This window comes from Asterias amurensis, chromosome 2 (genome assembly GCF_032118995.1).
Source record: "Asterias amurensis chromosome 2, ASM3211899v1".
NCBI classification, from domain to species: Eukaryota; Metazoa; Echinodermata; class Asteroidea; order Forcipulatida; family Asteriidae; genus Asterias; species Asterias amurensis.
Genome location: NC_092649.1, coordinates 11,368,778 through 11,384,832, shown reverse-complemented (window position 1 = coordinate 11,384,832; position 16,055 = coordinate 11,368,778). Strand labels below are relative to the sequence as shown.

At 39.5% G+C, this 16,055-nt stretch overlaps 1 protein-coding gene across 3 annotated transcripts in view; it reads right to left on the bottom strand.

Moving 5' to 3' along the window:
* Nucleotides 1-14,357, bottom strand: part of LOC139951107 (serine/threonine-protein kinase A-Raf-like) — a 40,212-nt gene extending 25,855 nt beyond the window's left edge. For all 3 annotated transcript variants that reach the window (XM_071949945.1, XM_071949953.1, XM_071949961.1), the window contains exons 1-2: nt 14,235-14,357; nt 5,532-5,633 (exon numbers count right to left, since the gene is read on the bottom strand). In XM_071949945.1, the coding sequence (XP_071806046.1) occupies nt 5,532-5,633; nt 14,235-14,357 (225 nt within the window). The remainder of the gene's footprint in view (nt 1-5,531; nt 5,634-14,234) is intronic.
* Between the last annotated feature and the right edge of the window lie 1,698 nt (nt 14,358-16,055).

Genomic DNA, 16,055 nt, shown 5'->3' with positions numbered 1-16,055 from the left:
ATTTCACAAGTCAGAGTTCCTGACTTATGACTAGTCCTAGAAGATATTAAAAATGTAAAGCTAGACCTGCATTAGTATGAGTAACTCGTCCTAACTGGAGATAAGACTAGTCCAATATATAACTTTTTGTGAAATCTACCCCAGCGGCCGTTTTCACAAAACTTTACGCAACTGCGTAAGTCCACTTGCGCAACATTTAAGGCACAACTTGTGCCATTAACCTTGCGTGAGTGGACTTGCGCAGTTGCGTAAAGTTTCGTGAAATTGGCTGCAGGTCTTTACAAAACCTCTGTTTAGTAAAGTTGTTTAAGAGCTTCCACACATTTAAAGGCACGGGACGCTATTGGTAATTGTCAAAGACCAGTATTCTCACTTGGTGTATCCAAACATACACTTTATGCATAAAATAACAAATCAGTAAAAACTTGGACTCAATTGGTCATTGAAGTTGCAGGAGAATAATGAAAGAACAAACACACTTGTCGCACAACTTTGTGTGCTTTCAGATGCCTAACAAAAGGCTTCAGGCCTGAAGTCTTTTAATATTTGAGTGCGAAATTACCTGTTTCTCAAAAACTTCGTTATTTCAGAGGAAGCTTTTTCTCTCTCCGTGTTTTATACTATCAACAGCTCTCCATTGCTCGCGACCAAATGATTTGTTATTCAAACAAATATTTTGATAAATTACAAATAGTGCCCAGTGCCTTTAACAACGGGAAAACAAAGAGAAGTCCTCGATTTACAGGGTTGACAAACGTGTGTGAAGGATGTGCAATGTTTGCGTGCTGTAGTTATTCTGAAAATAAAAAGTATCCAATCGTAGTCTGTAAGATTACACCACTGAAAAAGCCACTGACGTAGGTGAATGTACATTCCGGCTCCAACCAAAATGTACATGTACAGTGCACTTTGACCTTTTCACTTCTGTTCATGTTTTGTCAAGTCATGTAAACACATGAATTTTAGAAAGAATTTTGACACAAGTGTCCATGTAATGGCATCAGTGCTACACAAGACAGATGTACATGATGTCTATACTGTATAGACGTTGTGACCTGTGACATCACATGTTTACAAAAGAGCCACAGAGCCTGGATTTCCTGCAGGCACAATTTGTACACAGCTCAATGGAAGAAAACATAAAATCTTATATTTTATGGAGATTGCACTCATCCAATTTTTATCAACTTTTAATATGATGAAAGTTGGCACATCTCGAAACTTGTCCAGCTTTTACTTTTTTAACTCTTGGTTTTATGTGGAAATTATGACACAAAATGTCAACTTTCCCATATGACCAGTGCAGAATCTTGCCTGCCAGAATATCAAAAGAATGCACAAGGTCACACTTATTGTAAACAAAGTTCACATGGTCTATATGAACATGAAAAACACAGTTCAGAGAAACTCTTACATACATGTACATGTACATGTACGGATACAGCTCATTGTGCATAAATGCACACTAGATTTTGCAACTAATATTGATAAAATCATGCCTTCATTACATAAGGCATTATCAGACTTTCCTGTAAAACAATAGACAATTTAGGCTTCTGATTATGTCACCTGTTCTTGTACATAATACATGTACCGTGTGTGGGATATGTAGCTGGAACAGGAAATACATAACACAACGTTTATGTACAATGTATATCTGTGTACAAAATGAATCTTTACTAAACACTAACATGACTGAACAGGCTACAAATCAAAAAAACATTTCTGGAATTTGAAAGCATATGAAGAACAATTAATACAAAACAAAACAATTCCAGGTCCCACCATTTTCATTCTGAAAAAATTGCTTTGCCCGACAGTGCCCAGACAATTTAATCACCACTTATACACAGAGCCCTTGGCACAACTTATACTTTTATTGTGCATGAAGGGCAAGGTTGTTATCATGAATCACTTTCATACAGAACCTTCACACTCACTGAATCTTTACTGAATTCACTGCTACATGTACATGTACGTACATTACAGATCGTAGGAATAATTCTGACATGCGCCAGTCACAGATCTTTTTCTGTTGCAGCACCACATCCCTGGAATCAACTACCTCTTCACATCAATACATCCACAGTTTCCATTCACTAATTCAAAACATCTCTCAAAACACACCTCATGTCGATAGATCCATTCTTTTGTATTTAAACTGTTCTTTGTTATTTTTGTTCGAGTTTCTTTGTAATAGCGCCCTGAGCACTTTTGTGGATATGTGCGCTCTATAAAACTTCGTTATTATTATTATTATTATAATGTGTAGGCCTGGAATTTCATCATTTACATGTGTAGAGGGTATTATTTGACCATTTTCATTTTAACTAAAAGCAATTCTATTTGAAAATCTCGTCAATAGAAAACTTTTGAAGGGGCACTACTGTAAGGCTAAAATCTGGACAGAGGCCACTGACCTCCATGTATGTAAATCCAGGCTTAATGTGTTTTCCTGTATTACAGATAAAAGGCAGTGGACACTGGTAATAACTCAAAATAATTATCAGCATAAAACCTCACTTGGTAAAGAGTAATGGGGAGAGGTTGATAGTATAAAACATTGTGAGAAACGGCTCGCTCTGAAGTGACATACTTTTCGAGAAAGAAGTAATTTTCCACGAATTTGATTTCGACACCTCAAGTTTAGAATTTGAGGTTTCGAAATCAAGCATCTAAAAGCACACAACTTTATGTGACAAGGGTGTTTTTTCTTTCATAGTTATCTCACAACTCCGTATACCATTCGAGCTCAAATTTTCACTGGTTCGTTAATTTATGCATATATGCTGATATACACCAAGTGAGAAGACTAGTCTTTGACAATTACCAATAGTGTCTACTGTCTTTAAAGATTGTATTTAAATGTGATCTGAAAATGATTCCATGTGCATGCAAATATAAATATAGTTGTGTAATATATTTTCATAAATCAAATATCAGACTGCCCATCCCACCTCGACATTTCTTGTCTAGCTTCTGTCTGCATCCCAGCCAAAATGGACTGGGAATCTGGATTACAAACCCCTCTGGTTACATGTACTGGAAAACACCCAGAGGACTATTGACACCTGATCATACAGGCCTTTAACAATGGGTAAAGAGGAACAGTGGTCACGTAATGCAAGAAGGCATCGCTAGATTGAATGCCATCACAACAATCGGTCAGTAGACACTGGTATTTACATAGGGTAGAGGGCAAGCAGGCGGTGAGGGTGGGGATGAGATTACTGATACAGGGAATATTATGATGAACAACCTTTTGATCGTTTGGCCTACATCTGTATATATCCAGGGTTTAAAGGCTACCCCTGGATGTACTGATTAGTACAACATGTAGGCATAATTGCAGCATGTGTTTCATGTGGTGTCCGACCAGGATTAAAGTTCAACTTGCAATGACGATGCCAGTGGCAGAGCCCAATTTCATACACGTAGCTCTGCTAACTGCAGAATTCTGTGCTACGACCCGTAAAACTACATGCTTTACAGGGACAAGTTTTGCGGTAAGCAGAGTCTTGAAATTCAAAAATGAAAAAAAAAAGAGACCTCTTTGAAAAATGTCATACATGTATATATTGTATACAATGATTTAAAATGACCTCCTGTTTGAATATCTTCGTGTATATGGGAGGTTGGAATTTGTCAAATTGTTGGTTGACATTCTTTACACTATGCCTAAAATAAAACACACAAATTCAACAGCAGTCTAAAACAAACCCCTCAGCTGCATGTACACAAGCACATAAAGTATTTAATTGTAATAAGTCTACATACATATGTACATCCAGTAGGTGACAGTTCAGTAGATGAACTATGTGACCAATTCTAGATAATAAGTAAATTTTTGTAAATAGATTTTAATAAATGCTCTTTGTTGGGGGTGGCAATAACTAGTTCTTGGCTACAGTGTAGAGACACCATGAGCCTGCCCAAGACCATTCTAGACACTTCTCAGACAGATAACATGAGCCTGCCCAAGACCACTCTAATGTAGATATTCCATAGACAGTCACCTTCAGACAGCCCAAAACCACTATAGACACTCCTCAGAGACAGTTGAACCTCATGAGCAGACAAAAAACATCAGCCTGCCAAAGACCAGCCCTAGACTCAGACAGACATCATCAGACAAACATCACTAACCTTCCCAAGACCATTCTAGCCTATCCTCGGCCAAACACCATGAGCCCTGCCCAAGACCATTCTAGACACTCATCAACCAGATGCCATGAGCTTGGCTAAGATCACTGTAGACCCTCCTCAGACAGACACCATAAGCCTGCCTAGACAATTCTAGCCTCTCCACTCAGATAGACACAGTGAGCCCATGACCCTTCTGGACACTCCTCTCAGACATACACCATGAGCCTGCAGTAGACCATTCAAGAAACTCCTCAGACACCACGGGCCTGCCCAAGACCATTCCAGACACTCCTTGGAGACAGTTGAACATCGTGAGCCTGGCAAGACCACTCTAGGCACTCCTACATCAGCATTGAGCGTGCCCAAGACCATTCTAGACACTCCTTGGAGACAGTTGAACATCATGAGCCTGGCAAGACCACTCTAGGCACTCCTACATCAGCATTGAGCCTGCCCAAGACCATTCCAGACACTCCTTGGAGACAGTTGAACATCATGAGCCTGGCAAGACCACTCTAGGCACTCCTTCATGTACATCAGCATTGAGCCTGCCCAAGACCATTCCAGACACTCCTTGGAGACAGTTGAACATCATGAGCCTGGCAAGACCACTCTAGGCACTCCTACATCAGCATTGAGCCTGCCCAAGACCATTCCAGACACTCCTTGGAGACAGTTGAACATCATGAGCCTGGCAAGACCACTCTAGGCACTCCTACATCAGCATTGAGCCTGCCCAAGACCATTCTAGACACTCCTTGGAGACAGTTGAACATCGTGAGCCTGGCAAGACCACTCTAGGCACTCCTACATTAGCATTGAGCCTGCCCAAGACCATTCCAGACACTCCTTGGAGACAGTTGAACATCATGAGCCTGGCAAGACCACTCTAGGCACTCCTACATCAGCATTGAGCCTGCCCAAGACCATTCCAGACACTCCTTGGAGACAGTTGAACATCGTGAGCCTGGCAAGACCACTCTAGGCACTCCTACATCAGCATTGAGTCTGCCCAAGACCATTCCAGACACTCCTTGGAGACAGTTGAACATCATGACCACTCTAGGCACTCCTACATCAGCATTGAGCCTGCCCAAGACCATTCCAGACACTCCTTGGAGACAGTTGAACATCATGAGCCTGGCAAGACCACTCTAGGCACTCCTACATTAGCATTGAGCCTGCCCAAGACCATTCCAGACACTCCTTGGAGACAGTTGAACATCATGAGCCTGGCAAGACCACTCTAGGCCCTCCTACATCAGCATTGAGCCTGCCCAAGACCATTCCAGACACTCTTCAGTCAGACGCTATCAGCCTGCTAAACACCACTCTAGATCCTCCTCAGACAGATTTTGCAAATATACTGTTACACATATGCTTACCTCAATGAATATTGATGATGGGTTGGTGTTGTTCTGAAACTTATCCAAAAGCTCCTCTATGTTTTTCTTGGTCAACTCAATGAAGTGTTGAATGTGATTGAGCTGTGGAGAAAGCAAACAGAGAGAAAGAGATTTACCATCAAGTGTTAAAATCAAAGCTCCCAACAGACCTTATCATGGTGCAGCCATCTTGAATTTATCCCATTGATATCAATGTAACCATACCGAGACTGGAAGAAAACAAAATAGTCAGGTTCCTATTTGCAAAATGATCATTCGCATGCATCATCTTTATTTGATATAAGGAACATGACCAAGATGGAGGCAGCATGACAAAGATCTAATTGTAGTCGACGTTTGTAAATTAATGTTGACATAGTACAGCACCAGTTTCCATCAAGGTGCTGATTGTCTAAATTCAGTTAAAGTCTGAATTCTCATCTCCGTTACACACATTCGTTAATAATAATAATAATAATACAAGGTATTTATAAAGCGCTCTAACTAACAGGGGAAAGTACCACAGCGCTGTACACACAAAAAAAACAAAGAGCAAAGAATAAATAAAAGCAAGCAAATCAGGTGAACAGGTGGGTTTTGAGAGATTTCTTGAAGGCTGCTAGTGAGCTAGAGTGGCGGATGCTGTGAGGTAAATCATTCCAGAGTTTGGGGGCAGCAGTGTGGAAGCTTTTTTCACCAGTAGTGGTGCGTGTTTTGGGGATGGCAAGTAGTCTGGTGTCAGTAGATGACCGGAGGTACCTGTTAGGTTTGTACAACTGAATGAGATCCGTAAGGTATGAAGGCGCAGAGGCGGTATTGAGACATTTGAAGACCAGGGTAAGTATTTTAAAGTTGATACGGTTGGAGACTGTCAGCCAGTGAAGATCGTGAAGAATGGGAGTGACTCTGTCATATTTCTTGGCCTGGTAGATCAGTTTAGCTGCACGATTTTGGAGCCGTTGAAGGCGTTGACAGTCAACAGATGATATTCCATAGAGAAGAGAGTTAGCATAATCGAGACGAGACGTTACAAGGGCTCTAACAGCAGCATGGCATGTGGGCTTATGTACATTCTTATCCTTGGCTTTAATCCAGTAAATAGAGGACTTCTCTTTGTTCTCCCATTAGTCTTTTTAGAGACATCCCCATTGGTTTTGTACACAGAAGCAAAGTTTGTCATTCTTTTGGAACACCCCCGAGATCACTTTTTTTCTCCTTGGCTTTAATGGGTAGACAATTCTCTGCAAACTAAGTACACTGAGTGTCAGACTGTACATGTACGCTGTTGATGTACACATAAACACATGTACATGTATGCATACTTCATGTATTGTGTAAGACAACTACATGTACATGTATGTAACGATCGACTGTTCTGGTTTTCTTGAAATTGTTCTGACGTAATGTACAATGTGTATACATGTTCACTGCAGGCAATCCACAATTTTTTTATCCATGAACTGACAATACATCAAGTATGTTTATCCATAGTTTATGGCTAGTGTACACTGTAGACCAAATGTACATGTTGTGTGCATGAAAACAATCTTTGAATTAGCAATGCACAGATTTCATATTATAAGACCTTTGATTAATGTCTTAACTGTACACCCCGACACTGATGAATTTATAAGATATTCATAGACAGTGAGACTCCACTGCGTCGTGATGATCTTCACATACAGTGGTGTGTAAAATGTCAGCACACAGAAGTAGGTCAGCAGTCATCAGAGGGAATGGTGTGTACGTGCGCAGTCATCACTCCCAGTCAACTGTTAGTCCTCGGTATGGTGTGGCAAACAGTCATTTGACATGTAGCAATGTTAAAATGTCATTTATTTGGAGCCAAGAATAATACACATTGCTGTGTAAATGGCGCAGGCTGACTGACTGCATTTGACAGACATTAGGCCTGGATTTATATTTCAAAGCCATGACCATGGTGACCATCATTGACCAGAACTTGACCTTGAATGTTGTTATGTTCCTGCCCTTAGCAATAATAAAAATGGCCCTCTTAAAATTGAAATTCCAGGCCTGGTATGTAGGGGAACACCACCAGTACAGGCGACTTAATTTGTCACTGAAATGTTACACTGCTTGAGAAATCTACCAGGAACATTTAACGTGTGACACGAAACATGTTTACAAAAAAGCAGTGGAGAGTGGACTGTCTGAAAAATCGATGGAAGAAAACATTTAACCTTATTTTACATGGAGCTTTCGACATGAACAAAGGAGGCACATACATGTACCATAACTTGTTCAGCTGTTATTTTTTGTAGGGCCTTTCAGTACAAACGATATGGGAAAATTATGACACAAAATGGAACATTTCCCATATGACCAGTGCACTATCTTGCCTGTCAGAAAGACCCTCGAGTGTACAAGGTCAGTTTTTTTGTAAACCAAGGTTACAAACATGGAATAAATGTACTGGACAATAGCAACCGTAGTACAGACTTACTGCCCTTCATGCCGAGGTCATCGTTCCAGCTGAAAGGTGAATGGCCGCACATTACAGGTTTGTGCTTCTCAATGCACTAGCACTGTCAATGTGTTCACATCTATAATGCTACAGCAGACATGCATGTAATACGTGTACATGTCTACACACTGTCATTTTTTAAATCACAAAAAAAAGTTTTGAAGCTGTATTAAGAATTCACAAGCTTTAGAGGGTAAAATATTGTTGAAAGGTTCTCAAAATGAGGAGAAATGAATGACCGTTCTCTGTGTGTGCACAAAACTAACAGCAAGTCGGAATTGGAGGCTTGCTATACCATGAAAGACTGCCGACGTGCATTGATGCCATTCATCGAAGACCATGACCTCTGTTGCCGTGGTCTATGTGCCCCTTCAGAAGTTTCCCACTAGACGTTAAAGACATTGGACACTATTGGTAATTGTCAAAGACCAGTCTTCTCACTTGGTGTATCTCAACATATGCATAAAATAACAAACCTGTGAAAATTTGAGCTCAATTTGTCTTCGAAGTTGCGAGATAACTATGAAAGAAAAAAACACCCTTGTCACACAAAGTTGTGTGCTTTCAGATGCTTGATTTCGAGACCTCAAGTTCTAAATCTGAGGTCTCGAAATCAAATTTGTGGAAATTTACTTCAATACTTCAGAGGGAGCTGTTTCTCACAATGTTTTATATTATCAACCTCTCCCCATTACTCGTCACCAAGTGAGGTTTTATGCTGATAATTATTTTGAGTAACTACATGAACCAATAGTGCCCACTGCCTTTAAGATGTTCCAATGGAAAAGTGCACTTTGCAAAATTAAAATGACATGAATTGTTTCTTGAAATCTTTTTATCAACAGCTCTTACCAAAGAAGTTTGTATGGTCACTTCTTTTTGGAGCAATTACCAAAGGTCTATCTTTAAAGACCAATATCTCCACAATTTTAGTGTAACATACTTTTTAAAATGACATTTGCCATGAGGGGATTTTAAAATCATTTGGTGTCTTTTCCCTTTGTTTTATGACAATATTTTCCCTTCCCTATTTTAAGCCTACAAATTATTGAGGTTGTATGGAGGTGCTGTCTGCATTATGTGTGCGAGTCCATTGCAGTTTAAGGCCGTATTCCATTTGGCGGCTACAGCTCTGGCTACGACTGTTACTAAGGGTGTTCCTAAGGGCTTCCTATACTTCAACGCATGATGACGAGAAATGTCTAGCCAAAGCATCCATGTAGCTGTAGTCGCCGATTCGGACACGACCTTACTCATTGCTCTCTTAGTTTAGTACAAGGGAAATACCCTTTCATTTAACTTCTTTACACCCGCAAGAAATCTGTCAGATGTCCTCGGTACATGTACATACATGTAGGTACGTGCACATTGTAGACCGTACAATGTAAAATTTACTTTACATGGGTAAATTTACTTAACGTTAGTACGCATACACAGCGTTGGTTTGAATTTTAACAAAGCAACATGTTGCTATTACAAATTGATGTAAGGGTGAACATCAAAATAGCATATAATATTAAACTCTCTTTTCCCCCTCAATTTCAGCCGTTTGTGATCAACCTGGATATTGTTGTAGTTTGCTATGATTGTCTTCATGAGTGCACTTGGTCTTAAATTTGTGTCATCAATCATCATTTAAATTCATTAGCCTCAAGACTAATTTAAAACATGATGGGACAATATCTACATTTGCAAAATTTTGCATACATACGGCACCCCCCTTTCATACACTTTTACAAGCCTGTACAGGTTTTACCAAAGATGTACATGCATGTATGTATGTGTTCTTCACAAAATGGCGTAGTAAATTGGGAAGCTTTAATATGGCCATACTACATTGTAATGTGTTTTCCTGCAAGTCTTTGTGCATATCACTATATTGGTGCAGCCTTCGACTAGAAGGCAAGCCATTCAATGTAAATGAACACAGTGCGATCCAGGGACTTCCACAGTGCCCAGGTACCTCTCCACATACATCACATAGCACTTATTACCTTGGCTGTTTCACTCAAATGTACTCCCTCCATACAATGTGCAGTCTACAATGTAAATGGTAATGTCACTACATGTACACAAAAAATGTACTTTTAGGTGTACATGAGTTATGAACGTATACGCGTAGACTCTTTCTCTGCATGTAAATGACTACAATGTACACGAACATGTTATCCTACAATGAGTATGCACATAAATATGACATGAACTTATGCAACAACGTTTTGCCTTGAATTGTCAAGACAATGACACAACATAAATAAATGTAAGAGGATACTGACAGACACTGCAGTGTACATGTTATTACTGTACATTACTGGTCTACCATGTACAACCAGGGTACACAAACATGACAAAATTAATGTTTAGGTGGCAACGAAAAAAGGGGGCCTATTTTTCACTTTGTGTACATTCTATGTAGATCAGAAAAATAATACATAAGGGTGAAAAGAACATGATACATGTACATAGTAAAAGTGGCATTTGCAGTAAGGACATTTGTTAAAGTAGTACATGTACTGAATACATTTACCCTAAAAGCAAGTGCCCTCTACTGTTGAAATAATAATATAAAAAAATAATGCGATGTCATAACCAATTTCAATCGCCTTGAACAATCACCTTGACCATGCTGTCAACAGCAGACAGCACGGTCTGTTTCGTCTGCGATGCACAGTTCCTCTGAAATGTTAGCTTGTTTATAAACAAAACTACATAACGTGTCCTTTGTTTTACACTAGCCAAAGGATTCCCTTGATGGAACATAATACCTTTTACAGTGAAGTGTATGTATTTATAACGCAATATATTTTTTTTAAATGTATATTTCTATGGCTTTGGTGTTGTTTTTTGTTGAGTCTTTGTATTATGTCAAAATGCTGTGATGAAAACACATTTTTTTTGTATTACCAAATGCACGGTTGCGTTTATAAAGTTTTGTTTTTAACCTTTAATTTTTGTTTATGAAATAAAAAAGTTAACGTGTAACTGACTGTAACTGCTAAGTTCTGGCAGTTGCAAGTCTTGCATAAATCACTTTTTAAAGCCCAGTTCTGCTTGGTCACGTTACAGCCTGAGGTTCCATTAGTTATTTTGAAAACAAGTGCCTTTAGATGGTACACGTCAGTACTGGTACACAGGCAGAAAATAAATCTAAGCCTGAGCCAAAATCAATAGTCATGGTTTTGAAAAGGGCCAATAAACTCTTGTTTTAATGTTAGTGAAACATTAGTTGTTGCAACAGCATCGTTGTGGTGGTTTCGCTAAATTAACTTAGAACTAGAGAAATGGAATGGTTTGTGAGAAGCAAACGCTGGCTGACACTAAGCTTGGGCGATACCACGATATTATCGAGTATCGCAATACCAATTTGGAAACGATTTCGTTATCGGATTGATTTGGTTTTAATCAAAATATCGATATATCGCGATATTTGTTAAGTATCGCGATATCGGTTAAGTATTGCAATATCAGTTAAGTATCGCGATATCGATTAAGTATCGCGATATCGATTAAGTATCGCGATATCGATTAAGTATCACGATGTATTTTCTAGCCGAGACATCTTCCACCCATAGGTTTGGAGTAAAACCAGAAGAATAGGTTATTAGAACACCTCTCTTAATGCTATGCCACATGCTACAAAATTACAATGTATTTTGTTTGTTTTATTTGTTTTGCCATTTGTTGAGGATTAGTTAAATAATTGGTAGAGCAATTGGTTGAAAAACATAGTCATTTATGATAACGGTCCACACTAAACAAAAAATTAACCGGATTGCATTACCCATGAGGCCATTTGACGTACCCCTCCTCTGAAAACCTGTTTTATGCCTCCGTATGGTCATTGCATTGATGCCCTTGAAATGCTCTCCCAGTAGAAATTTGAAATTTTCCTCATAGGGTGCCCTTTACCAAGGAGAAAATGCATTGGTGCCATCGCCCTTTCAAAATGCTAGCCATTACACTTCGTTGCAAGTAAGCAAGGGTTCACATAGTCCCCTTTCTAATTAGTATTCATAAATATCCCAGACAGTTTCGCTACTCCTATTGGTGGAGAGCGCCTCACATGGAGGTGTTTAAACGGTTGATAATGACCAGCTGGAGCTGTTTATAACCGGCTGGCTTCCTTGGCCAGGCGCGCACGTACGCCAATATTATCACAGGGATAACAAAAGGGCATTATGAATGGGAATAATTTCAATAAAAGAGTAGTGACTCGTTCTTAAATGTCCGTTTAAAACCTTGCAGGATCGTTGCCAAGCGAAAAAGGCCCTCGCCTTCGGCTCTGGCCTTTATCACACAGCAACGACCCTGCTGGTTTAAACGGCCTATAAAGAACTCGTCGCTACCCTTTAATTCCCTTAGTAACTTTCATGTAAACGTTCAGACCTCGAAATTACCGACGGCACCGACGGCAATTGCCGTCGGTGCCCTGTGCCATTGCCGTGATGCCCTCAAAATTACCGACAATTCACGGCAATATATTGCCGTGCCCTTTTTATCCAACTGCCGTCGGTTGCCTTTTATTAAAATTTACATGCATATATTAAATGTCAAAAGACTCAATTAGGCGAGAAAAAACAATCTTTTCGCTGTTGTCAAACATTTAAAAAATCTACCCGAGTTGATTTCGCTAACACTACAGTCACACTATACACATAAAAGACGTACGCATAAGATCCCGGCCCCAAGATCGACAAGAAAATTGGCTTACCGTTGGTGCCCGTAACATCATGATATTAATTTTAGTAAAATCGGTTCACAGGTCCCCACGTTGCAACCTGCGTAGCAGCTTAGTGCACACTGCATTGCACTGCATTGAAAAAACCCTAAAATTAAACCGCCGGTGTCCACGCGTGACGGTGTGTGTTGAAGTGCACGTTCAATGGTACCCGTACAGTAGAAGTTGGCCAACACACATACATATGAACAAGATGGCGGCGCACCATCTGTGTGTTTAGTAGCAAGTTTGACAGTCCCTCACGTGCGTTTGTTGATGCACGGCTCGATGCCTCCATGATGTGGGCGATCGACAAAGAGTGATTTAAAATGAAGTTAGTGTCACTTTCATCACGAAGTGCAGCGTGGAATCAGAAAATCATTAGGTAACGTAAAGCATGCGTATAGCAAATAAATGAAGATGATGATTTGTACAGCATTTAAGTGCTAATTAATTTTCGTCATCGAGAGGAAGCACAAAGTTTTAGCCTCAACTTTTGTCTTGCATGTAGTTTCTCACCTGTCTTGGTAAATTAAGTTTTTGCCATGGTGCCCCCCAAATTCAACAAAATTGCCGTGGTGCCCTTTTTACACTTACAAAATTGCTGTGATGCCCTTCAAACTCTAGAAAAAGCAAGGCAATTATTGCCGTGTCCTTTTGAACACGAAGTTCGAGGCCTGAACGTTTGTTCAAAAATAAACAAAAACAATACACCACAGCGCACTGGGCTTATATTATAAACAGGCACAACAAATAAATAACAATCATGAAAGGGTCTAGTTAGTAATGGTAAAGAGAAAGGACCATATTTGGCAAGTGCATACTGGTAAACAATTTAAAACAATGTTTTTGAAAAAAAAACACATTCATACCTATTTTCCACCAAAAAATGTCTGAAGAAGTGAAACAAACTTGATTGAATATTTATTTCATAAACTTAAAATGAAAAATAGTAAGTTTAAGTTATCCACCTGTTTCTGTACAAATTAACAATGGTTTTTTTGATCAAGTATTGATAAATAAAATTGTTGTCTTATTGTAATATTTGGCCTCTTCTTTTTCAAAACAAATCACTGCTTGTTTTGGCGCTGGCTCATCACTCAGCTGATTCAGTCAGCAGACTTCTGACTCCGACTGTCACAGTGTCAGACGATTGACTCTAACTCCGAGTTGAGGAAGTCTATTGTATTTGCCCTAGATTATGGCATTGGTTAGAGTCAAAGATACATTAAAAATCCAATGAATTATGCTCTTGTAAGGGGCTATACAGCATACCAAAATTAAACACATTGTCTCTAACTGGTTGAGAGACCGTAGACTTTTTAGAGACATGTTGTGACCCAAAAATATGTAAAAAAAAAATGTTACGGTGTGTTTGTGTACGCCGGAAGACTCGCGACGAGAATAATTGACTTTTCTTGCGAATTTCAACTTTGAAAATTACACTTTTAGAAGATTTTTATTTTAAACTCATCTGTATGAAAACAATGATTATTACCTCCTCCATTAAATTACAGGGTGCTAGAGCCTGTAGTCCATCGTGACCGTTGTCAACCGTCAAGGAATCTGAACTAACAAGTTCTTCGTGTCTGCTGTCGACCGCCATCTTGCATGTCTTCATCTCTTTCGGCTGAGGTTAATCACGTGACAGTACGCATGCGTACTGTGTCTAAATAAAAGGGACCTCAAAACTCGCTGTGCTGCTGCTGCTGGCCGGATGCATAGGCTAAAACATTTTGAAAGAAGTTCAGTTTCACTTTTTAAATATGTAGAAATCTTCCTTTTAAGTCCACAATAATTATGAGAACGTTAAGTACAAATATGCATATGATTATTCACGTGCAAAGGCAGGGTGTGTTTTTGGGGGTATCGCGCCCCCTGCCCGGCCAGCTAGCCAACCAAGAAGTTGATGACCATAAACAAACTTTTTTTGTAGACGATCACTGGAGAGCTGCTAATAAAGCATTCTTTCTGAGAAACGACCCCACTGTCCGTATGCAGTTTTAGGGAAAGAAGTTGTTTTAACGCACACCAGTTGACTTTGAGAAAGGCTTCGGACATGAAACCTTTTTTCAGACACTTTACTAAACTCCTCAAAATTTAAGACGCATTGCTTGACTTTGAAAATTGAGACTCTAAGCCTAACAAAGCTCGATTGCACAACGAGCCGCCTCATTGTATATCAATCTTATTTCTAAGCAAAGTAGCAAATCGCAATGGCAATAATATAATATAAAAAAACCTCATCTTTTGGTCGACGTCACGGGAATTGAAAAGGCGCTATTACGACTGCAAAATAGATGTGTCTTGCTGTAATTTGAGTATAAAAAACACACATTCGATCGACCAACTCTGCTTTCAAAAGCTATGTGTTGACTTTAGAGCGTACATGTACTTCAACTTTGGGGTCCGTGCAGGCAGTCAGACAACAGTCAGCTTTCGAAGTTCACACTCTACCGTGACCATTTTAGGCCCCTGACTTTTTTAAAACTCAGACCCCTGCAAAGTATAGTTTTCAAATCAATAGTTGAATAAAATATAATATCGTTTTTTTCTTGTGTCATGGCAAAGTGGTCTCGCAGTACCTAGCTCCTGGACCCAAGCTCTGAGCCCAATTTCATAGCGTTGCTAAGCACACAAATTTGCTTAGCATGAAATTTCTTCCTTGATAAAAACAGGATTACCAACCATTATTTCCATTTGTTGCATATTGCTTGTTTGTTTATCCTCAAAACCACGTGGAAATTGGTTGGTAATTCTGTTTTTATCGAGGCAAAAATTTCATGCTAGGCAAATTGTGGTGCTTAGCATCGCTATGAAATTGGCCCCTGGTGCTGTCATCAGAAGCGGAGTGTGGATCCAACACTTTTTGCAGCAAGGCACGAAGGAAGTTGATTAAAAAGAGGGCGCTATTTCTACAGGCGCCTTCGGGGACAGAATCTCCCACAACACACCGCACATCGACTGACGGGACAGCAGTCTCCAACCATATTATAACGTCTAGTGGAAACCATGGCTACAGTTTATAATTATGGAAGGAACAAAAAGTACATCTTGACAGTATAATGTTTTGACAAAGGCACAATCTACTTTCACCAAGAGATTGTTAATCAATATTTTACACAATGAGGAATTGGGGTTGGGATAGGCCTACAGAGTCTATTGACTCGATATTTATTTTCTATCGATGTAAGTTTACAACGTATGTGTTCTTTGCATGCATACTTACAAAAAAAGTGTCATAATAATTTTCTCAAATCATTCTACATATAATACTGGTAATCGTTAATGTCTGACGGTGATAGCAATCTCTGTGCGA